Source organism: Macaca thibetana, chromosome 3, assembly GCF_024542745.1.
Source record: "Macaca thibetana thibetana isolate TM-01 chromosome 3, ASM2454274v1, whole genome shotgun sequence".
Classification (NCBI taxonomy): domain Eukaryota; kingdom Metazoa; phylum Chordata; class Mammalia; order Primates; family Cercopithecidae; genus Macaca; species Macaca thibetana.
The window spans coordinates 54,113,524-54,138,992 of record NC_065580.1 but is presented as its reverse complement, the minus strand read 5'-3'; the positions used below and the strand labels follow the sequence as shown (position 1 = coordinate 54,138,992).

At 37.2% G+C, this 25,469-nt stretch overlaps 1 protein-coding gene across 8 annotated transcripts in view; it reads left to right on the top strand.

The window, feature by feature from the left end:
* KMT2E (lysine methyltransferase 2E (inactive)) overlaps positions 1-25,469 on the top strand; it is a 100,048-nt gene that overhangs the window by 25,050 nt on the left and 49,529 nt on the right. For 3 of the 8 annotated variants that reach the window (XM_050782666.1, XM_050782670.1, XM_050782667.1), the window contains 3 exons: positions 2,017-2,201; positions 23,317-23,431; positions 24,503-24,732. In XM_050782666.1, coding sequence (XP_050638623.1) covers positions 2,131-2,201; positions 23,317-23,431; positions 24,503-24,732 — 416 coding nt within the window. In that variant the 5' untranslated portion in view covers positions 2,017-2,130. The other 5 variants (XM_050782668.1, XM_050782669.1, XM_050782671.1 and 2 more) reach the window with 5 other exon arrangements.

The following is a 25,469-nucleotide window of genomic DNA, read 5'->3' as shown; positions in this document are numbered from 1 at the left end:
ATGTCTTAATACATATGACCTCTTGTCTTCTGACCTCTTGTGAGTAAATTACTGAGATCTGCTTTTCCTATTGAATCAAATTCAGAGTCTGCAGTTCTGTTTCAGATGTGATGTATCTTTGTCCTGAGGATGAGCTTCTGTGTTTTTAGGGAAATGCAGTTATGGGAATGTCATGTAGTTGTTTTTAATGACACTTGATTATACAGGGTGATAGTATTTTTAATAGAGACAGGGTTTCACAGGGTGAAATACAGGGTGATAGTTCGTTTAGTTAATTAAGCCAGAGCTGCAGTTTCATCTGAAGTGCTCTAATGCATTCATCAATTCTTTGTAGAATGCTGTTATGTTCCAGGCACTGTGCAGTTTGGAAGACAAGCAGCAATAGCACAAATAGAAGTCATTGTCTGAAGGAGGTTTGTGGCAAGCTCTTTACTGAAACAGCTCAAGTGTGGTGTTTATTGAGGATGGCATATTTATATAAAAAGGGACATACTGGTAAATAAATACCTAAGTAGATTATTTTAAATTAGAAGTATCACTCAGTTACTTAAAAGACTTTAATAATGACTTGATTTCCTTTCAGTGTCTGCCTCTGGTAAATAAGTATACCACTAAATATAGTATATACCTAAAATACAAGACTTTTTATGAGTCTAACATAAAAAACAGTGTTTCTTCAAGTAGCAATTCTTATAGCTGCCTATAATATTTAGTTAACATTTGAGAATATCCAGGTTAATTCCTGTTTCACAGATTATACAGATTTTGAGTTCATATATTATGGGGGAATATATTACCAAAGTGGGTAAATAACGTGTTAATAGTTGTTTGAATTCTCCAAGAAAACTAGCCTTGAACTTTTAAACTATGTGTAACTGGAGGAGAGCTACCAGATTACAAATTATTATAATATAAAAATATGTAATAGTAGACAATTGCACACTGCTTTTCAATATTTCAGGTATTACATTACAGAGACAAGGATAATGACTGTTGCTGTTTTCTAATTTATAGGATTATCTATATTGGTTTTGTTCCTGAGTTTCATCTGTATAATTTTTGAAAAGACTTTGAGTAGATATTTTATAAACATACCTATAGCCACTGTTATGTAGTGAATTTAAATTAGAAAAATTGATGTCGAAGCTAAGTATCTTTTAGTTGCTGTTGTAAATTTAAAAAAAAAAAACTTAGTTTTTTCTACTAATTGAATTAGGGGGTATTAACTCTTTAATAACTGAACAGTATTAATGGAAGAAAAAGAGAACTCCCTCAACAGTATACCTAGATTTACCTGTTATAGAAAATGACAACTACTGTACAGTAATTGAATTTATTACCAATAACATAGTTTCCCTTACATACAGATACAAACAGTAGAGTAGAATTGGTTCAAATCCTGGTTTCATCTCTTAAATGGAGCAACCTTGATTAAGTTTTTTTAAACCATGTGTAGCTGGGGGAGAGCTACCAGACTACTAATTATTATAATATGAAAATACACAATAATAGACAATTACACAGTGCTTTTCAATATTAGCCTGTTTTGGTTTTCTTTTCCTCAGTGGTAAAATGGAGGTACCTACCTTAGAATTAGGAGGATTAAATAGACCATCCATGTAAAAAGCTGATTATGGTGCTTAGTCCATAGTAAGTACTCAGTATTTGTTAGTATATTGTTAGATCACTCACTGAACAAAGAAGACTTATTTTTGCATACTGGCACTGTAAGAAATTACATTTTATCCTTTAAAATGAATACTTTTTGGTTCTTTACTAAATATGCCTTAGTAATCTTCTTGTGGCATCCTAAATTCATTCCCTCAGAAAGGTTGTGATTTAGAAACTTTTCTTTTGATCATGATCACGTAACTCAATTCCAGAAAAGTTAATGAGAGAGACTCTAAGCAAATTTCAATTTATATTGAGATTTTAATAAAGAATGTTTTCTTCATGTTATTTTACTTACTGTTATAGAGTGACTCTTGCTTTTTTGTTTCCTTTTCTTTTAAACAGGGTTTGTGGATGCACTTAGATGTTTGCAATGAGCACTGTGGCTGGCATGCCCCAGTGTTTTGGATACCAATGCATAGGACTCCATAGTAATCGAATTTACCAGAGGCGAACGTCATGAGCATAGTGATCCCATTGGGGGTTGATACAGCAGAGACGTCATACTTGGAAATGGCTGCAGGTTCAGAGTAAGTATTTAAATTGGTTACATAAGCCAAAAAAAAAAAAAAAAAGGAAACCCTTCTGGAGCTAGAAAGTAGGAAGAGCTGTAAGTGGAAAATATTAAATTTCTTCTTTCCTAGCCATTTTTTAAAGTAAAAAAAAAAAAAAAAAAGGTTACCTTTCTCAAACACTGAGAACATGATTGCTAACCTTGTTTTCCTTTTAAATAGTATTACCACTGATATTCATTATTGAAGTATTGGCATGACTTTTTTTGACTCCAAATTTCTGAGAATTGATACATTTTTTACCAACTGTATTTTACTATAGTATTTGATATTGTTTCCAGTGTCACTAGAGCCACCTGCTGACAGGAGTCATTAGTTTGTTGGTGCTTGGGTTCCCCCCACCCCCAGCAACCAGGTGGAGTTTTGCTGTGTCACCCAGGCTGGAACGCAGTGGCTCTATCTCGGCTCACTGCAGCCTCCGCCACCAGGGTTCAAGCAATTCTCCTACCTCAGCCTCCTGAGTAGCTGTATTACAGGCGTGTGTCACCACGTGCAGCTAATTTTTGTATTTTTAGTAGAGATGGTGTTTCATCATGTTGGCTAGGCTGGTCTTGAACTCCTGACCTGGTGATCCACTCGCCTTGGCCTCCCAAAGTGTTGGGATTACAGGCATGAACCTCTGCACTCAGCTGGTGCTCAGGTATTTTTAGTTTGAATTTGTATAATTGAAGATTCTAGCATATTTTGTATATAATGAAATATTTGCAAAAACTTTTTACTTGTTCTTTTTTCTCTCAGTGCTTAACATTTTTGCTTATGATTTCTTGACACTTAATCCACTATGAAGAAACTATTTTTTCTGCTGCTTTTAAAGTGAGTGTTGATTTGTTTGTACTAATTGGAGGTGCTTTCATTTAAGCATGGCTTTGTTTTTGTATTCAAAAGCCTGCTTTAAAGTACTGTCCTTGCATTGTTTACAACTGTTCTTTTTTTGTTGTTTGTTTTGTGACAGAGTCTCGCTCTGTCATCCAGGCTGGAGTGCAGTAGGGCAATCTTGGCTCACTGCAACCTCCAGGCTCAAGGGATTCTCATGTCTTAGCCTCCTAAGTAGCCGGGATTACAGGTGCATGCCACCACACCCAGCTAATTTTTGTATTTTTAGTAGAAACAGTGTTTCACCACATTGACCAGGCTGGCCTGAAACTCCTGGGCTCAAACGATCTGCCCACCTTAGCCCCCCAAAGTGCTGGGATTACAGGCATGAACCACCGTGCCCAGCCATGTTTACAGCTGTTCTTAGGGTAATGCTGAATTTTTCATTTGTTTCATACTTAATCATAAACAATTTTTTCTTATATTTTTTTCGCTTGTAATACAGAGCTCCTTGTATTCATATAATGTTCTGTAACAGTGTTAAGCAGCTCCCCTACTTTGAGCAAGATGTTTTATATAAAATATCTTAATCATCCCAGCAAAAAGGCAGGTATTATTTTCATTTTATAAGAAATGCAGCTCAAGGAGATTAACATATTTGCCTGTGGCCACCTAATTAATAAAAAGTAGAGTTAGTTTGAACCCAGAGTTGCTTGGCTCCAGATTCATGCTGCCACGTAGGTCAGAAGAGTAACATTTAGTTAATAGAGGAGTAAAATGAAGTGAAATGCCACATGTGATGAACTGAGGACAATTGTCATACCAAACTTCATTTGCTCTTTATTTTTAAATTTCTTATGTATTTTAATACAAATATTTAAAAATAATAGATTGTAAGAAAGAGAAAAGAAGTGGACAAATTTTGATCACAAATCTGAAGGAGTATATTGAGAAGTCATGGAGATTTTTTACACCTATTAATATAACAATTAGTATAACCTATTCATGTTATGCCTTCAATAACATACACTGGCTATGGTTATATTATTGAGGTGTATGTTATTGGAGGTCTTAACACTCAAAGGGAAAATTAGAGGTTTTACCTAGGATCTAAGATGCTGGTGCGAGCCTCTCATCAAAACCCATTTACAGTTTGAGAGTTTATACAGAGAAGAAATTAGATTTTTAATTGGGAAGAAGAACATCCTTTAAGTCCAATTTCTGAGGAATTAGAGCTTATTTATTCAATCATTCTAAACTGTTCTTTTTCTCTAAATGCCTCTCTCAATTTAATGATTGGCATTTTTCCCTTTTTAGATTTTCAGTTCTAACTTACTTAAATTTCTGCACTAATAATATATGATGTGGCTTAGGTGATAATTTATGATGATTTTTTAATGAATAAGGACATTTTGGTATAAAACAAATAAGATTTTAAATTTATAAAGTGGTTCCAGAAAAATGTGGCAATATCAAATAGATTATTGCAAACAGAGTAGTGGTTATTCTTCCTTTAATGTTTTTGACGTTAATTTAGAATTACAACACGTTTGTAAATAGCCTGTTTTCATTTTTAAGAATGGAAATATTACATAAATAATTCAGCTCAGTGCAGTGGCTTATGCTTATAATTCCAGTACTTTGGGAGTCTGAGGCTTGAGCCCAGCAGTTTGAGACCAGCCTGGGTAATATGATGAGACCCAGTCTCTACAAAATAAAAAAATTTTAAAAATTAGCTTGGCATGGTGGTGCATGCCTGTAGTCCCAGCTACTTGGGAGACTGAGGTGGGAGGATCACTTGAGCCCAGGAGTTCCAGGTTGCAGTGAGCCATAATCACACCACTGTGTTTCAGCCTAGTAACAGAGCAAGACCCTGTCTCAAAAAAGTAAAACAAAATAATTCTACTTGTGATGACCAAAAATGTTCTCTATATTTGTAAAGTTAGTGAAGTAATGAAAATTAAAGTGGTATAAATTTAGGACTACCAGAATTTAGGCTTTGGGTAACCCTAGTCTAAAATAAGATCCAGTACCATTTTGTAATATAGGCTGTTTGCTTCATTAAGTAAATAATCAATAGTCATAAATAGTACTCTGGTAAATTTCACAGGGATAGTAGGGACAATGCAGTTTGATGGGGAAAATGCTAGACCAATTTAAGGACTTTAAGGTATTTTTTCTTTGCTATTATAATACCATGTTGACTTAGAATTAAGAGTTCAGAGTTTATTTTACAAATACGGACACAGACCCCAGAGTAGTTATGTGGCATGTCCCAAGGGTATATAGTGACTTTAGTGGTAGAGGTAGGACTTGGATGTAGAGTTTGTGACACTTAGATCAGTCATCTCCTGGTCTGTAAAACTGGAGATTGGACTATCTGCTCTATAAAATACCTCCTAGGATAGTGCCTGATTATCAGTTTGGAGCAGCAGTGACCCTATTTCCAAGAATAATTCAGTCCCACTACACTCAGTCCCATACCAGGCAGATCGCAGTAGCTGATCTACCAGTAGTATTGTGACAGTGTTGTTGGGGGAGTCAATGAATTGCCCTCTGAAGATCCATTATCACCGATTCTAGGCCAGGAGAATGCTACTTTCAGTCTTCGATATCTCTGAGGGAAAGGAAACCACACCCTGATACTCCCTTGGAGCCAGATGCAAACCAGCTTTGCCACACTATTTGTTCTACCTGCTTTACTTACCAAGGCTTAGGAGCAGCATTTCACCTTCTCCGGGCTCCCAGTATCACCTGAAGGGGTCAAAGGTAGGGCCTGGGTGACTCATTTGGATTAAGTCTTGACCCTTTGTCAATTTTATCTGTGCCTCTAATTCCTGTAATTGGGCACGGTCTAAAATGTAGGTCCATTCAGATGTCCAAATCCTTATGGTGTTCTTCCTTTTATTAATTCTTCCACCTGCTATGTATAATTTAGTTATTACTGTGACCATGCTACCATCACATTAAGGCCCATGCCTAGTTTTCAGGTCTTCTTATATTGCCCGATCTCACAGCAGAATTTGATACTGTTGACTCTCTTTACCTTTGGCTTTAGTGAAAATATATATATATATGTTTAAGTTGTGGCAAAATAGATACAACGTTTATCATGTTAACCATTTTTAAGTGAACAATTCGGTGGCAGTAAGTACATTCACAGTGTTGTGCAGCCATCACTACTGTTTTCGAACTTTATCATCCCAAATAGAAACTCTGCATTCATTAAATAACTCCTCGTTTCCCGCTTCTCCTTGTACCTCGTAGCCTCTATTCTAGTTTCTATCTCTATTTGCCTATTCTAGATACCTCATATAAGTGGAATTATAAAATACTTATTCTCTTATGTCTGGCTTATTTTACTTAGCATAATGTTTTCAGGATTCAACCATGTTATAGCATATACCAAAATTCCATTCCTTTTTATGGCTGAATAGTAGTCCATTGTTTAGATGTACTGTATTTTGCTTATCCATTCATCTTTTGATGTACACTTTGGGTTGTTCCTACCTTTTGGCTATTGTCAGTAATACTGCTATGAACGTTGGTGTACAAGTATCTGACTCCCTGTTTTAAATTCTTCTGGTTTTATACCTAGGAGTGGAATTGCTAGGTCATAACATAATTCCACATTTAACATTTTGAGGAATCGCCGAACTCTTTTTCCATCTGGTTTTCTTTTTATGGCATGATCTCCTTTTTAAATGTTTCTTCTTTTTCTGAAGTATTTGTGTTTTCTAGGGATCTGCACTACCTTACTTTGTAAACTGTCCTGGAGATTTCGTCTACTTTTATAGCTTTCACTGTTTTTGTATGCTCATGACTTCCAAATCAGCCTTACCTAATTCTCTCATGGGCTCCACTCACATAGCCCTCTGCGTTACTAGACCACTTAGATGTTCTGTGAGTAGTTCAAACTTAATAAAATTAGTACTATACTAATATACTAATTCTCTCTTCTTTCCCTCTTGTCCTCTCTAGTAAATTTACACCAAAAAAGCCCTTTTATTCACACATTCTGTTTTTCACTCTAAGACAACAATACACATAAACCATAATTTTTCTAAAAACACGTAAGTCATTTAATTTTCCCGTTTTTTTACATCACTGGTTCCTTGTTGCCTTTAAGTCTAAATTCAGACTCATTCTAATAGTATGCAAAGGCTTTCTTTTTTTCTTCCTTTCTTCAAACTCCTGTTTGAATGGTTTCATGGTATTCCAGTCTAGAGGTGTACCAAAATTAAGTTTTAATCAGTCTCTTATTGAATATGTAAGTTGTTTGAGCCAAATATTGCAGTGAAATCAGCATTCTGGCATAATTTTTGTGCATGTCTTTAGTGATTTACTTAGAATAAATGTGATCTAGAATTACTAGGTCAAATGGAATGCAAGATCTTTTTAAAGGCTACTGATATATGTTGCCAGATTGCATTCCTGAAAGTTTTTGTCTACTCAGAAGAAGTCAATACCCTGGCAGTTTGGGACATTTAATGTCAGAGAAAGTAGGTTTATAGAATTTAACTCTTGAGAGTATCACATTATGATAGCATGTAAATACATCAAAATTTACCTTGCCATCTAATTTTATGTAATATATTCTGAGAAGTTAAGACTATGTACAATACAGTTTAACAAAATTGCCATTAAAATAGTTAGTTGTATTTTAAAAGTTGATGTGTCAAATGTGATCCCAAGACCATCCCCAGGCTCAAAGATTTGCTGGAAGGACTCACAGGATCCAGAATGTAGTTGTACTCATGGCTAAGATTTATTACAGCGGAATAATCCAAAGCGAAATCAGTAAAGGGAAAAGGTACATGGAGTGAAACCTAGAGGAAAGCAGGTGCAAGATTCCATGAGGCTTCTCCCCATTGAGGCACATAGGATGCATTTAATTTCTTCAGCAGTGAATTGTGACAATACATGTGAAATGTTATCTACCAAGGAAGCTCATTGGAGACTCAGTACCCAAAGTTTTTATTGAGGGATGGCACGTAGGCATCTGCCTAGAATGTATCAAAATTCCAGACTCCCAGAAAGAAAATAGGTATACAACATAAACCATATTGTTTGTATAAACAGTGTAGGCAGAGTAAGCTACCCTTATCATTTGAGGAAAGTTTCTTATCAATATAGGGAACTGTTTACCAGCTAAATTCCCAAATGCCAGCCAAGGGCCACCCTTGTAAGGAGGTCTTTCTACCCTCTGGTAACTCTCCTCTGCACAGTTGATTTTTGCAGGATTAAGTTGAACTATATGAATGCCATTTTTATAGGTCAGAGTTGATCTGATATCAGTAATTCTGTATTGTTCAACTTAAGAGTAAGAGAAGAAGGAGTGAATTACAATTTGTTGAGTGCTGCTGTGCCAGGTAAATGTTTTACATTGTTACTGCATTATTTTTATACTGTGAGCTCAATGTTCTTCCCACTGATGTGAAAACAAAGGCTCAGAAGGGTTAACTAACTTCCCTGAAGTCATGGATTGTAAGGTATCAGAACTAGGGTGATATTCTTGGTCTATTTTAGATCCATGTCTTGCTTTTTCTCACAAACCAGTGCTGTTAGTTATCGGTTGAATTTATTACTACCTGTGCTTTTCAAATACTTCTGCAAAAAAAATATGTAAAACAGATGAAAGGAAAACAACTCTGGTTAAAATGGAAGTGAAGGTCTTAGAGCACTTTTAACCCTTCTCCTACCATAGACATTCCCAAGGAGCTTGCACAAGACAATAACTGTGCTCTTAGGAAAAAGAAAAGGAAATGGAAATACCCTGTGTTTCAGCAGCTATGGTAGATAATTGTGTGAAATCCCTTTTTTGGGGGGGTGGGATAGGGGCTCAAATAAAGGACCTCAAGGTTGCACAGGCTGTAGTACAGTAGTGTGGTCATGGGTCACTGAAGCCTCCACCTCCCAGGCTCAAGCAGTCCTCCTACCACAGCACCCCGAGTAGCTGGGACTACAGGTGCACACCATCACACCTGACTAATTTTGTATTTTTTTGTAGAGACAGGGTTTCGCCATGTTGTCCAGGCTAGTCTTGAACTCATGGGCTCAAGCGATCTGTCTGCCTTGGCCTCCCAAAGTGCTGAGATTATAGGCATGAGCCCCTGTGCATGGCCCAAATCCTCATTTTTTAATACCAGGAAATCTCATGATAATTTTATTCAGCCCAGTGAAGGATTAAATGCTGAGTTTTTTAAAAATCCCTATTGTGACATTTAAAGTTTGATTATTTAAGGGGATAGAGTTTTAAAAACCTGGGTCAACGTGACATTTAATACTAGATTTTATAGCTAGCTCAGTTTCTCCATACATTTTCTCATTTTTAAATTTAATTTGGTTCCTGATTATTAAAAAGTATGTGTGTGTTGTTGAAAATCCTCTTTTACTTCCCTAATTATTTTGGAATTTAGAATTAAATTTAGAACAAGGGTCAGCAGAACTTTCCTGTAAAGGGCCAAAGAGTAAATCTTTAAGACTTGCAATGATATGGTTTCTGTTGTAACTACTCAACTCTGCTCTTGTGGCTGGAAAGCAGACTGTGTGTGTAAATGAATGGACATGACAGTGTTCCGATAACACTTTGTCTACAGAATCAGGAAGCAGGCTGGATTTGGCCCAGTGGTTCTAGTTTGCCTACCACTCGTTTAGAGCAAAGAAATCTTGATAATGTACCGATTCTAATGAAGAGTACTAGTTTTTCTCTGATTTTATTGGCTTAAGCAAGTACTATTTCAATGGTATGACTTTCTTTAAATGTAATTACGTAGAGGAAACAGCCAAGTACAAAAGGTCCAAGGCAGGAACTAATTTAGATTGTCCTAAAGAACAGGGAAAAAATATCAAACATGGGATAATAGACCAAGGAAAGAATATTAAGAAAAGATTAGAGGAGTAGGGCCTAGGGGCCATAAGAAGTTAAGATTTTAAGTGAAGTAAGTGCTGGCCAGGCGTGGTGGCTCACACCTGTATTCCTTTGGGAGGCTGAGGCTGGCCGGTTGCTTGAGCCCAAGAATTCAAGACTGGCCTTGGCAACATGATGAAATCCCATCTGTACAAAAAAAAAAAAATACCAAAGTTAGCCAAGTATGGTTGCTTGTGCCTGTAGTCCCAGCCACTTGGGCTGAGGTGGGATGATTGCTTGAGCCTGGGAGGTCTAGGCTGCAGTGAGCCCAGATCGCACCTCTGCATTCTAGCCTGGGTGACAAAGTGAGACCCTGTCTCAAAAAGGAAAAAAAAAAAGTTCTAATTCAGTGCTCTAAATTAGTAAATATTTATTGAGGGCTTGTTATATGCCAGCTACTGTATGGGTCCTGGGGACACAACTTCAACCTAAAATTTTGTATTTATATTCAAATTCTGTTTTTTCTCTTATAAAACAGAAAAATGGACAGGCGCAGTGGCTCACACCTGTAATCCCAGCACTTTGGGAGGCTGAGGTGGGTGGATCACCTGAGATCAGGAATTCGAGACCAGCATGCTGAACATGACGAAACCCCGTCTGTACTAAAAATACAAAAAATTAGCTGGGTGTGGTGGCAGGCGCCTGTAATCCCAGCTACTCGGAGGCAGATGCAGGAGAATTGCTTGAACCCAGGAGACGGAGGTTGCAGTGAGCTGAGATCATGCCACTGCACTCCAGCCTGGGCGACAAGCAAAACTCCATCTCAAAAAAAAAAAAATAAAGAAAAAAGAAAAATGTCGCTTAGTCCTGTTCCTCCACTTGCCCTCTGGATCTTATCCCTTCTCACCTTTTCAAAATCTTCATTCTTCCCTCTTGGCTGCAGTCATCCCATGTCTCTTGCATCTTCAGTTTCGCTATTAGATCATTCCTATCACATACAAATATAACAGAATTATTTCCCTTTTTTATTGTTTCATTCCTCTAATCCTCTGTATAGCAAAACTCCTTGAGAAAGCTGTTTGTACTCATTATCAGGTTGCACAGCACTACTATAACCTTCTGTGTTGTCAAACTAATTGGTAGTCTTGTATAATTTATATACATTTTTTCAGATTTGTTGTAAATAATCATCCCTTCCCTTTCTTCCTACTAGAAAGGTTTAATTTTGAATTTCTGGGTACCACACTTAACTGACCACTATTGCTCATTTTTTCCTGACTTATTCTGTTATGCCCAGGCACTTTAAATGTCTAAGATTCAACTGCAGTCCCCTCTTCTTTTAAAAAACTTGGTTTTTAGGTTATTACCTGGCTTTAAATATAATCTCTATGTGTGGTTACCCTCAATTTTTTATCTCCAGTCATAATCTTCCTAAGCTTTAGACTTGCATATGCAAATTGACAGCTTCACTTAGAATTCTTGATCTTCTTCTGCCCCCAAATCTACTTTTGGTTGTTGTTTTTTAGGCTCATCTACTTCTTTTTTCTTTTTCTTTTTCTTTTCTTTTCTTTTTTTTTTTTTTTTGAGACAGTCTTGCTCTGTCACCCAGGCTAGAGTGCAGTGGCATGATCTTGGCTCACTGCAATCTCCACCTTCAGGATTCATGTGAACCTTTTGCCTCAGCCTCCCGAGTAGCTGAGATTACAGACGGCCACCAAGCCTGGCTAATTTTTTTATTTTTAGTCGAGATGGGTTTCACCATGTTGGCCAGGCTGGTCTCAAACTCCTGGCCTCAAGTGATCCACCTGCCTCGGCCTCCCAAAGTGCTGGATTTACAGGGATGAATCACAGCACCAGTCCTCATCTATTTCTTTCTTTCTTTCTTTCTTTCCTTTTTTTTTTTTTTTTTTTTTTTTTTTTGAGATGGAGTTTCACTCTTGTCTGGGCTGAAGTGCAATGGTGCGATCTTGGCTCACTGCAACCTCCGCTTTCCAGGTTCAAGCGATTCTCCTGCCTCAGCTTCCCAAGTAGCTGGGATTACAGGCATGCGCCATCATGCCCGGCTAATTTTGTATGTTTAGTAGAGGCAGGGTTTCTCCATGTTGGTCAGGCTGGTCTCAAACTCCCGACCTCAGGTGATTTCGCCTGCCTTGGCCTCCCAAAGTGCTGGGATTACAGGTGTGAGCCACTGCCCTCACATCATCTGTTTCTTTAAATGGCTCCATCTCTATCCAGTTGCTTAAGTGAAAACCCTAAGCTGTCAGTCTTGATTGGTCCTTTCCCCTTAACCCCCGCGTCTAATTTGTTGGTCAGTACTGTGTCCTCCTTCAAAGTATATTTTTGTGGAGTCTTGCTGTGTCACCTGGCTGGAGTGCAGTGGCACGATATTAGTTCACTGCAACCTCTGCCTCCTGGGTTCAAGCAGTTCTCCTGCCTCAGCCTCCAGAGTATATGGGACTACAGGTGCACACTACCATGCCCAGCTAATTTTTATATTTTTAACAGGATTTCATCGTGTTGGCCAGGCTGGTCTCGAACTCCTGACCTCAGGTGATCCGCCCTCCTCTGCCTCACAAAGTGCTGGGGTTATAGGCATGAACCGCCATGCCTGGCCAAAAGTATATTTTGAATCAGTACACTTATATCCATTTCTACTGTTGTCCTAATCCAGGCGTTTGTAATCTCTTGACTAACACTGGAGTGGAATACTCTCCATGTTTCTCTTTTGCCTTCTGTCATTTATTCTCTGTAGAAGCTGCTGCACTTCTTCTGAAGCATAAACCAGATCATATAATTCTCCCACTTAAAAAGCTTCCAATGACTTTCTGTGTTACTTAAAATATTAACTTTTTATGACCATAAGGCCCTCCTTTCTAATCTCTTCTCACTATTCTCTTCTTATCCCACTATTACTTCCATATTGATTTTTTGTTGTTGTTCTTTTGAATATTTTACATTTGTTTCTGCCTTACGGACTTTGTACTCTTGCTTTCCTCTGTCTGGATCACTCTTATGTTCTTGGCATAATTATTAGCTAAACTCAAATATCACATTCTAGTGAGGCCTCGCCTCTTCCATTATCTATAATAATATCTGAAATACTTCTGTTGTTTTATTTCGTTGCTGCCATGCTTTATATTTTTACTAAAACATAAGCTTTATGACTATAAACATCTTACCTGTTTTATCACTGTATCTACAACGCCTAGCAAAGGGTTTGGCATATAGTAAGCATTGAGTTATGAACCATATTGCTTGAAGGTCATTTTTTATTTTTATTTATTTTTTATTTTTATTTCTGAGAAGGAGTCTCACTCTGTCACCCAGACTGGAGTGCAGTGGCACAATCTTGGCTCACTGCAACTTCTGCGTCCCAGGTTCAAGCGATTCTCCTGCCTCAGCCTCCCAAGTAACTGGGATTACAGATGTGCACCACCATGCCCAACTAATTTTTTTTTTTTTTTTTTTGTATTTTTATTAGAGATGGGGTTTCACCATGTTGGCCAGACTGGTCTGGAACTCCCGACCTCAGGTGATCTGCCAAACTTGGCTTCCCAAAATGCTGAGATTTCAGGCATGAGCCACTGCACCCAGCCTATATTGCTTGAAGGTCAAATAGTTAACGCTGAAGTTTATTATATTAAGAAGGATTATTGAATGCCCATATCCTAACTATATTTCTGTTGTTAAGAAGAAATAGAACTAAAGCTAGACATATTTTATAGCCTCTTCATTGTAGAAAGATGTCAGGTGCTATGTAATTGAATGAAAAGCCCCTCATATATAAATAGTCTTTAAAAATTGGCATGATTTCAGTATATTGAATGCTAAGTTTTTTAAAGTAGCAGTTCTGGTTAATGCCTGTTTTGGGAAGCTGGAAATTTTTTAAAGGCATTAGGAAACTAGCAGAATTAAATAGTGATGAGAGGGAGATTGAAATTTACTATTAATACCTGTGTTATCTAAGTGGTTATTTACTGACCATGATGTAATAAATTGAGACAGAACGTAGGAAGAGAAGGGATGTAAAATTCTTCAGTATAAAGAATTTTAACAAGTAATGGTATTTTTTAAGTGATAGTATTTTTACTATGAAATTTTTTGCATACTGTTTAATTGATGAAGGATTAAAGATCTAGTTTTCCAGATCCTATAGTTATAAGAATTTAAGAACTTAAAATATATAATAATTTTATTCTCTCAACTCTAAAGTCTATGTAAAGATTGCTTTTCAGAATTTATAGTAATGTGCTATAGATCAAAGATAAGCACTTGAAGCTGATTCTGGCTGGGCCCAGTGGCTCATGCCTATAATCCCAACACTTTTGAGAGATCAAGGTGAGGGGATTGCTTGAGCCCAGGATTTCTGAAACTAGCCTGGGCAACATAGTGAGACCCCTGCTGTCTACAAAAAATTTAAAAAAAATTAGCCAGGCATAGTGGCTCATGACTGTAATCTACTCAGGAGGCTGCAGTGGGAGGATCACTCAAGCCCAGTAGTTTGATGCTATAGTGAGCTATGGTCACACCACTACACTGCAGCTTGGGTGACAGAGTAACACCTTGTCTCCTAAAAAAAAAAACAAACAAAAAAACAGGCCGGGCGTGGTGGCTCATGCCTGTAATCCCAGCACTTTGCGAACCAAGGTGGGCACATCACCTGAGGTTGGGGGCTTGAGACCAACCTGGCCAACGTGGCAATACCTGGTCTAAAAATACAAAAACTTACTGGGCATGGTGGTGCATGCTTGTAATCCCAGCTATTAGGAGGCCGAGACACGAGAATCACTTGAACCCGGGAGGTGGAGCTTGCAGTGAGCCGAGATACATCACTGCACTCCAGCCTGCGTGACAGAGTGAGACTCTGTCTCAAAAAAAAAAAAGGGAAGGAAGGCTGCTAAATTTTTTTTTTTTTTTTTTTTTTAAAGAAAGGCAAGAGAATTAATGACTTTTGTTGGTAGTGTAATTGATAGATTCATCAAAGTCTTTTATTTTCACAGGTCATTGTATCTGATGAACCTAACAATGGTTAATGTACCCTGTGTTCTGTAACTCATAAAAAAATGAAGGCAAATCATTAAGGTAGTTGGCCCTGTACTTGAGAGTTGAAGGAACTCAAGGAAAAAAAAGGGAAAAAATTGGAGAATTATTTGTTGTAAAAGCAAGTTGCTCTGTCTGTCTGTCCATGCGTGCGTGCGTGCGTCCGTCCATCCATCCATCCATCCATCCATCCATCCATCCATCCATCCATCCATCCATCCGTCCGTCCGTCTGTCTGTCTGTCTGTCTGTCTATCTATCTATCTATCTATCTATCTATCTATCTATCTATCTATCTATCTATCTATATCTACCTTCCTTCCTTCCTACCTACCTACCTACCTACCTACCTACCTTTATTTTAGATGGAGTTTTGCTTGTCACCCAGGCTGGAGTGCAATGGCGCAATCTTGGCTCACTGCTGCCTCCGCCTCCCGGGTTCAAGCGATTCTCCTGCCTCAGCCTCCCTAGTAGCTGGGATTACAGGCATGCGCCATCATGCCCACCTAATTTTGTATTTTTAGTAGAGTCGGGGATTCACCATGTTGGTCAGGCTTGTTCTTGAACTCCTGACCTCAGGTGATCCACCCGCCTCGGCCTCCCAAAGTGCTAGGATTACAGGCGTGAGCCACCACGCCCAGCCCGCAAGTTGCATATTTTAATATCTCTTTGTTAAATAAAAAAGTTACCAGTTTGGACCCTGGATGCCATACATTCAGGAGGATCACTTTGAAACTAGACACAATGCCAAGTGCTTTTCAGAAAAGTGAAGAATTAGATTGAGCAGAGGAAATGTACCTATTTGTGAGTGAGGATGATGGAAGGAGTCTTGGAGAGGTAGTACTTTTTACCTGCTCTGATCATTTTCAGGGCTTCTGCTGAGCCTACTGAATCTAGGAGAGTTATTTACAGATTACCCAGCCTCACATTTCAAGCTCTTAGTTTTATTTTGTCATAACACTACTCCACTTACATCATTAACTTGCTTGGGAGAGAGAAACCAGTAGTGACTCTGTGTAGTTTTTGTTTTTCTTTTTATGTGGTGTTTTTTTTTTTTTTTTTGAGATGGGGTCTCACTATATTGCCCAGGCTGGACTCAAACTCCTGAGCTCAAGTGATCCTCCTGCCTCAGCCTCCCAAAGTGCTGGGATTACAGGTGTGAGCTACCATGCCTGGCCATTTTTCTTTTTTGTTTTTGTTTTGTTGTTGTTGTTTTAGAGATGCGGTCTTTTTATGTTTCCCAGGCTGGTCTCAAACTGCTGGCCTGAAGCCATCCTCCTACCTTGGCATCCCAGAGTGCTGGGATTACAGGTGTGAGCTGTTGTGCCTGGCCCTCTGTGTAGTTTTTCAGGATAAGAGATCATATTCATTCCTTAGCTGGATACGCAGGGTTCTTCTTGAACTAGTCCTTGTCTATTCTCATCTCTGGCACATCCTCCACTCCTTTAACTGTTTTGAATTTTAGTAATTCTTCTTCAGTCTGTTCTTCCTAAACTTCAGTGAACGTAAAATCGAAGATGTTTATTGAAATGTAGATTTCTAAGTCCAATCTTTAAACATTCTGGTTCATTACATTTAAGTAGAGCTGTGAAAAGTAACAACTTGCACTACAGGTAATTGTGCTGCTGGTTGTCTGTAGATCATGCTTAGAGAAATGTGCTTAAATGTGTCATGTTGATAGCTTTGACTGCATGTGTGCTTTCTGTCTGGAGTACTTTCTCCATCTCTTTGCCTTCTCTATTTCATGGACTTGTTAAATTGCCATTCTTTAAAACTTGCTTAAATGTGACTACTATTATGAAGGCTCCTGTGCATACCTCTGATGGCACTACTGTAATTATTGTTACACTTGTTTGTTTGCCTGTAAGTCAGTTTCTTAAGAAGGACCACTTTATTTTTTTATTTCTAGCATTTGGTACAGTATCTCACTGCCTGGTACTTACTGTGTGCTCAAATGTTTGTTGATTGAAAGAAAACTACATTATTGTAAGTTCCTTGAAGGCAGAGACAGTGTCTTATCTTTGTGTCTCTGATGGTCGCTAGTGAACATGAAGCCCTCAATATTTGTTTAATCAGTGCTGTCAAAGTGGTTTAAATGAATGTAGTCTCTGGGGGTCTCTGTGAGCTTTTTGATGTTTTAAAAAAATTGCTATTTAATTTGGAGCTAGAAAAAAAATTTTAAGTATATTTGGGATCATTCCAGATCACTACCACTTTATACCAAATGCTGCCATGAGATTTCAGTGCAAGTACTCGGATTTGTGTCAGATGTTTATAAGATCACAGAGAGATACAGTTTATTGTGATGTTTTTCTAAATCCAAACCTCCAAAGGAAAATCTGACTCTATCTATTACAGGCATTTAGATATTACTTGCTTTTGAGAGACTGCTTACATGAATAAACACTATTCCTGAGGTCTGACCTTAACATACTACTTGAAGATTCCACCTGCCATGTTTTCCTGTCTTTTTGCATATGCATGGGGTATTGTCTTCCTCCAGCATTACTGGGTTTTTCCTATATATTATTTGTAGTAAATTTCTTTTACTAGGGTAATAGGTTCTGTCTCCTCTAGCAAAATTAGTGATTTATTGAAAACAGGTGTCGTTGAGCTTATACATAGAATCACTCTATTGGAAGTTTGAATTATTATGAACTGAAGTTATAAAACAATTTTTAAGGAGCTTCAGAGTATTTGTAGTTGTACTTGAGAACAAATTCTGAACAAATAAGTAGCGTGATGTATCTGTGTAAGGCATTATAGTTGAGAAAATGTATTTGCCCATCCTTCATATCATTCGAACTTCATTTTGCTGGGAAGAAGGTAAAGCAAATATCCTTATTCCCACTTGACAAATAAAAAACCTCAAGTTCAGAAGTGAATATGGCATTCTTTCTACTGGAGAAAATGTCTCATTAAGAAAGAGTTTGGGAAAAAAAAATAATAGATGCACGATAGAAGATTGTTAGCAGAGCACAAAAATGTGAAAAGTAGTAACAATACAGTAAAGAAGTGCTTCATGAATACTAAAATTAGGGAGTTGAAGCAGTCAAGAAAGGGCTCTTTTAAGAATACTTGAAATAAACCTTGAAAAATGTGTTGAAATTAAGGAGTAAGGGTTAAGAGATATTCTACAAATAGGGGTTTAGAAATGCCGAGGACATCTTTGTGAGTTGGAGGAAAAACGATAGACTACTGTTCTTGCTGGTACCCAGTGTATAGAGATATTAAATGTAAGATAAAAATGCTTGAGGAACTTTTTTATTTCCACTTTTTAGTATGGAAATGCAAATATATACATGATGGTATGTAAAACAGAATAGTAATCCCAGGTGGCCATTACTTAGCTTCAGCAGTATTCAAAGTTTTGCCAATCTTGTTTCATCTGTCTTTCAGTTGGTTTTTTTGTTCTTGTTTTGATACAGAGCCTCACTCTGTCAACCTAGGCTGACAGTGGTATGATCATAGCTCACTGCATCCTCAACTTCCCTGTCTCAAGTGATCCTTCTACTTCAGCCTCCTGAGTAGCTGAAGCTTAGAACTTTAGGTGTGAGCCACCATGCCCGGCTAATTTTTTCATTTTTTGGTAGAGGTGGGATCTTGCTGTGTTGCCCAGACTGGTCATGAACTTCTGGCCTCAAGTGATCCTCCCTTTTTGCCCCCAAAAGTGCTGTGATTGTAAGCATGAGCCACTGCGCCCAGCCTCTTAAGTATTTCCAATTCCACCCAGGTATTATTTCACCCATGTATTATTCAGTTATCTATCACTAACAGTTAAGGACTTTTTTGTTCTGTTACAGTACTATTATATAACAAAATTAACATAAAACATCCAGTTCATCTTCACATTTTCTCACTCGTCTCAAAAATCTTTTTGTAATGTGTTCAAATTGGGATCCAAACAAAATTCACACACTGCATTTGCTTGAAATGTCTCTTGAATCTCTCTTCATCTATAACAACATCCCTCTTTTAAAATTTGTTTTCCTTTATGCTGTAGACTTGGTGAAGAAACTGGAAAATTTGGCCTATAGAAGTTTTAACATTCTGGAGTTGGCTGATTGCCTCCTTCTGGTGTCATGTAATATTCTACTTCCCCCATATTTCTGATAAACTGGTACTTGGATTTAGAGATATAATTAGCTTCAAGTTCTGTTCTTTTCCTTTTCTCTTTTTCTTTTTTTCTTTTCAGTATGATATTTTGTAGGTGGGACTGTGTACTTCCTATCACATAGCATTAGGAGAGGCAAATAAAGCTTGGTTGTCTAACTCCTAATGATAATAATAATGATCAACAGATTCAGGTATTGTCATCTTGTCTACCTATCAACCTTTTACCTAAGAGTTTCAGCATCCATGGTTATTTGTTGCCTAGATATATAACCTCTTAAGGGTTGCAGTGTAGTTATTTTTCTAATTTATTTATTCCTTCTGCATTTTTTAGCTGTTGGGAAATTTCTAAAAGAAGCAGTCAGCACCTAAGTATTGGCTTATGTATTAACAAGAGAATATACTTACCATTTTAGTTACAGAGCTGAGTTGCATGTTAGAATCCGCTTTTATGCATTTCGGTTATTCTACTTGTTGGAAACAGAATTCAGAGTTTTTGAAAAGGTGACTTCATCTACAAATTATGGTGGTTTTGACCATACCTTGTTGCTTATATATTGGGAATAATTTCATTACCTGCTACTAGGTTGGTGCAAAAGTAATTGCAGTTTAATTTTGACCATTTTGAAAATTTTTGAACATTTTGAATTTTTGGAGTATGCAATGAATATCTTTTGGGAAATTTCCCATGGATAAAGAGAAAATCTTTTTTGGATTCAGTGATTTTAGAACATATACATACTTTCTGCTGACAGGTTAAAAAAAAAAAGAACATACAAAGCAGTATATTAATGAATATAAACCACTATATAAGCTCTTCACTCTCTGACTGTGATATCAAAATTGTGTGTGTGAAATCTCATTTTTCTATAGGATGAACACTGCATCATGGATTATGTTTTGATACATAATTATATAAACACTTCTATAAATAATTATGAAGTATATATAACACTTAGAAATGTAACACTTCTGTCCTTACATTTGGGAAGAAGGAAAAAGAAATTCATGCTAGTTTTGCACTGCAAAAGTTATGGCCGCTACTCCAAAATATCCAAGTTTTGCCCACACCTTTTAGTAACACATTTTGCAGAGTTTGATCTAAATTTTTAAGAGTGAATCTTTGTGCTCTGGCCACAGTTCCTGCATGTTGCTTTAATAATAGTATTGTAAATCATTGCTAAAACTTCACTTCTTCCTTCCATGTAATTTTTAAAGAATTTAGAAAGTGTCACTGTTGTAATCAACGGCAGTTTGGTAGTATCTGTCAGTTTTATGGACATTTGCCCTTTTGTTCAGCAATTGTACCTCCAGGAATTCATGTTATAGAAATACTGTCATTTATGCAGAAAAGATAAATGGATGTACATTTGCAGTAATACTTTTAATAGTGAAAAATAGAAGTAATGTCATTATCTACCAGTAGGGGAAATTGTTAAATAAATTTATATTCCTATAATGAAATAAGCAGTTATTACCAAGAATTAAGTATATATGTTGATATTTAAAGATGGAAAAAGTAAATCACGAATACATAGAGTATATTTTCGGATTTTATAAAGCAAAAATTGTGTAGATATAATGATGCATAGAAAAGTTTAGAGAAAGATACATGGCAGTATTAACATGGGAATGTTTGGGAGTTGGGTGGAGACATGGGCTTTCCCTTCCTTATTACTGCTATATTTAGATTTTCTACAATGAGCATTTATTAATTTTGAAATTAAGAAACATTTCTTTTAAAATAATGAATAAGTGAATTCTTAATGTAACAGCATAGACATTAGCTGAATATTGATTTTCTTTTCTTTTCTTTTTTTTTTTTTTTTTTTTTTTGTGACAGAGTCTCAACTCTGTCCCCCAGGCTGGAGTGCAGTAGTGCGATCTCAGCTCACTGCAACTTCTGCCACCTGGGTTCAAGCGATTCTCCTGCCTCAGCCACCCGAGTAGCTGGGATCACGGGTGCCTGCCATTGCCCCTGGCTACTTACTGTATTTTTAGTAGAGATGGGGTTTCACCATCTTGGCCAGGCTGCTCTTGAACTCCTGACCTCATGATCCACCTGCCTCGGCCTCCCAAAGTGCCGAGATTACAGGTGAATATTGGTTTTCAAGGTACAGTCATGCACACATAGCAACGTTTCGGTCAACACCAGACCACATAATACAATGGTGGTCCCGTAAGATTATATTGGAGGTGCCCTCTACACGTGTACCATTTTCTATCTTTTATATTGTCTTTTTACTGTACATGTTTTTTTCTCTTGGTTTTTTTTTTTTTTTGAGACGGAGTCTCGCTCTGTCGCCCAGGCTGGAGTGCAGTGGCCGGATCTCAGCTCACTGCAAGCTCCGCCTCCCGGGTTCACGCCATTCTCCTGCCTCAGCCTCCCGAGTAGCTGGGACTACAGGCGCCCGCCACCTCACCTGGCTAGTTTTTTGTATTTTTTTTTAGTAGAGACGGGGTTTCACCGTGTCAGCCAGGATGGTCTCGATCTCCCGACCTCGTGATCCGCCCGTCTCGGCCTCCCAAAGTGCTGGGATTACAGGCTTGAGCCACCGCGCCCAGCCGTTTTTTTCTCTTTTTAGAGACAGAGTCTCATTCTGTTGCCCAGGCTAGAGTGCAGTGACATGATCATAGCTCACTGTAACCTCAAACTTCTAGGCCCAAACAGTTCTCCCACCTCAGCCTCCTAAGTAGCTAGGACTACAGACGTGTGCCAACATGCTTGGCTAGTTTTTTTTAAATTTTTAATTTCTGTAGAGAAAATCTTGCTATCTTGCCCAAGCTATTCCGGAACTCCAGGCTTTAAGTGACCCTCCTGTCTCAGACTCCCAAAGTGTTGAGATCATTGGCTGAGCCACCACACCCAGCCCTTATTTTCTGTTTAGATATGTTTAGATACAGAATACTTAGCATTGTGTTACAATTACTTACAATATTCAGTGCATAACATGCTGTATAGGTTTGTAGCCTAGGAGCAATAGCTATGCCATTTAGGTATGTAGTAGGCTATACCATCTAGGTTTGTGTAAGGTACACTCTTGTCACGTTCACACAACAGTGAAATCACCTAATGATGTATTTCTCAGAATATATTTCCAACGTTAAGCAAAGCATGACTGTATTCAGAACATATTGGAGACTCTTTGCAATCTCCTTTAGAACCATTTGATAACCTCAGTTTATGTCTCCTCTTTTTGCTAATTCTGGCCCACAGTGCTTACAACAGCAGCCACTGAGAGCTAAATTGAGACTTGGTGAAGGGATGACAGTATATTAAGAAGCAGTTGACTGTAAAAAATGTTTTTTATGCTGATAGTCTCATGACGAATCAGAATATAACCACTAAAAATTCTTAAACTAAATAATAGTGCAAATAGTACTAACTTCTAATGGAAAGTTTTGAATAGGAGGTAGGATAAAGATTGTCATGAAAAATTTTTCAAGTGATGTTATAGTTTTGTAAAACAAAGGCACAGAAACAAATCATGTTATTGAGTATTTGCAAGGGAGAGATTAATTTGTGTGAATTGACCTCAGATGTAGGTTCACAACCTCGTCGATCAATAGGAATTAACCAAATAGAGCTCAGGAGGATTGGTAACAGTAAAGAAGTTGGGAAAGTGATGTATGTAAAATGCGAGGCCAGGGAGCTTGTAAGTCAACAACAGTGGGCAAATGTTGTATCAGTAGTTGGTCAGTCTCCATCATCTAAGACCGGAATTACTCATCTTACAGGTGGCTATTTATGTTTTTTTCAGGCATAAATCCTGGTTTATTGTGAAACTTCCTATTCGTTAAGTTTACTGACATTTTCAAGACACTATTATATTAATATCTGGTCACACTCAACACATGCATATATTTTTGAACACTGAAATGCATACTTCAGTTCCACTTGAGGTCCATATAGATTCTGTGTGGTTTAGTCTTGCTTAAATTATTTCTACCACTTCTTTGCACCCCTTTGCTTAGTTTTCTCAGTGCCATAGGGTTTATTAAATAATATTTGGCCTCTAGTAATTTTTTTTAATGAGAGGGAAACTATATTTGAACTTGGAGGGGGACATTTACTTAATTAAACAGAAGTTTGCTTGTGACACATAATCTAGATGGGATATATCTTTAGTACATCCACCTGCTATAAGTAGGTATTGTATATGTATAGCCAATATTTTACTGTAAGTACTTTATCATTTTAATTGATTAAGAGAAAAAAATGAATGGAATTCTCTTTGATGCAACTTTTTCCCCCCAGACCAGAATCCGTAGAAGCTAGCCCTGTGGTAGTTGAGAAATCCAACAGTTATCCCCACCAGTTATATACCAGCAGCTCACATCATTCACACAGTTACATTGGTTTGCCCTATGCGGTAAGTGTTAAACATTTCTTTGAAGAAACATTTTTAAATTTGGATATTGAAAGTAGATGCGTGTGATATTGTGCTTAAAACGGCGTGTTTAAAAAGCATGGTTGTTTCATACTATCAAAATAATTAGGTGTTTAATTTTTCATTAACCATTAAGGGATTGAAGTTCTATAAAAGTGAAGAGCTTCTCTTATTATTTTGCAGTTTATGCTGTTAATAGTTTGATATTTCTTTACTTCCTAAGAGAATGTAGATAAGGTTGTGTTGTACTACCTACTATTGGTTTTGAATTATATAGTAATTAATTTTGTTTTAATTTTTTAATTTTTAGTTTTTCAATTATATCATAAATTTTATAGTTACCATTTATTGAGCACTTGTTATGTGTCAGACATATATTATTTAATCATTAAAAACAACTTCATGAGATGTAGTTTTCATCTTTTATTTCATAGGTGAGAAAATGAAAGTCTATCTAATTTATTAAATACTGCATATCTAGTAAGAGGCAGCATTTAGATTCAAATGTAATTACATAGTAACACATTTGTGATACTATGGAGGTAGAATTATGAGAGATGTTTACTACTTGGACCAGAATAAAAATTACTAAATTAAAAAAACCTGTATTATATTCTTTATAGTGATAAATATGTCTTTTTTTTTTATTCTTTAGGCTCCATATTTCTGAGATGTGTGTTTTTCTGTTTTCCTTTTTTTTTTTTTTTTTTTTAACACTTCTATTCTCACATCTTAATACCTTCTTTCATCTTGGAGGTGGAGCTATGTATGTGACCATAGGACTGTGAAGATATCTTATGATTTGGTAGGGAAGGAATGAAATTTGGATGTGAATGTGACCACTCCCACTTTGTAGATAGATATATTCACTTACTACTGTGGTTTAATATCTGGCTTCACCAAGTCATTTTTTAAATGGTATTAAGGAAGGAATGAGCCAATCTCGTATCTCTTGAGTATTGAAATTAAGGGTTGAATTTTATTTAAGTTGCTTGGTTCATATCATTGTTGAAGTTAAATAATATTGTGCTATATTTGTGTTTAATTATTCAGGACCATAATTATGGTGCTCGTCCTCCTCCAACACCTCCGGCTTCCCCTCCTCCATCAGTCCTTATTAGCAAAAACGAAGTAGGCATATTTACCACTCCTAATTTTGATGAAACTTCCAGTGCTACTACAATCAGCACATCTGAGGATGGAAGTTATGGTACTGATGTAACCAGGTGCATATGTGGTTTTACACATGATGATGGATACATGATCTGTTGTGACAAATGCAGGTAAAATATTTTACACCATTATTTTATTTTTCTTGAATACTGATAACCTTTGGTAATGTTGGAAAAGATAACTAAAGTCACTTTCAAGGGAATTAATGAATACATATTTTAAGTGGGACTTCTACTATTGATGCAGTCCTAGAAAAAGCCTCCTATGTGAAAAAAGTTTACTAGAAATCCCTGTTGTTAACTGAGTAATAGTCAGTTCTGAACTTTATTCATGTAGGATCACATTTTTCTTTTCACTTAGTTCACTAGTAGTACAAGTACATAAATATAGCAGTAGATGAGATAGAAATGAGAGAATTTAGTCATTTGTATTTCCTTTGGAATAATTTGTGCTTAGTCAACTGTGATTTTCCAGTTTGGGGAAAGTAAACATTTTGATTGATGTTTGTTTGACCTGACTCTCTCACCTCCTTTTGACTTGAACCTTGCAGCACTCTGGAGTCTCCTTGAACCAGAACCAGTCTCCCCTCCCCCAACCCTGGTTCAGCCACCAAGAAAGGCCTCCTCCCCTAGAGAAGGTGTGATTGGGACAGAAAGTGGGGTTTTGTTTCATTTTTGTTTTCCTTTTTTTTTTTTTTTTTTTTTTTGATGCGGGGGAAGGATTTGGGGAGGATGAAGAGGGAACAGTAGGATTTCAGCCTGAAAGTTACTGAGTTTATCCCCTGCATAGGGTGGGAAGTGGAGAGTACTTAAGCAGTACATTGTAGAGGGCAAGAAAGTTTGGGAGC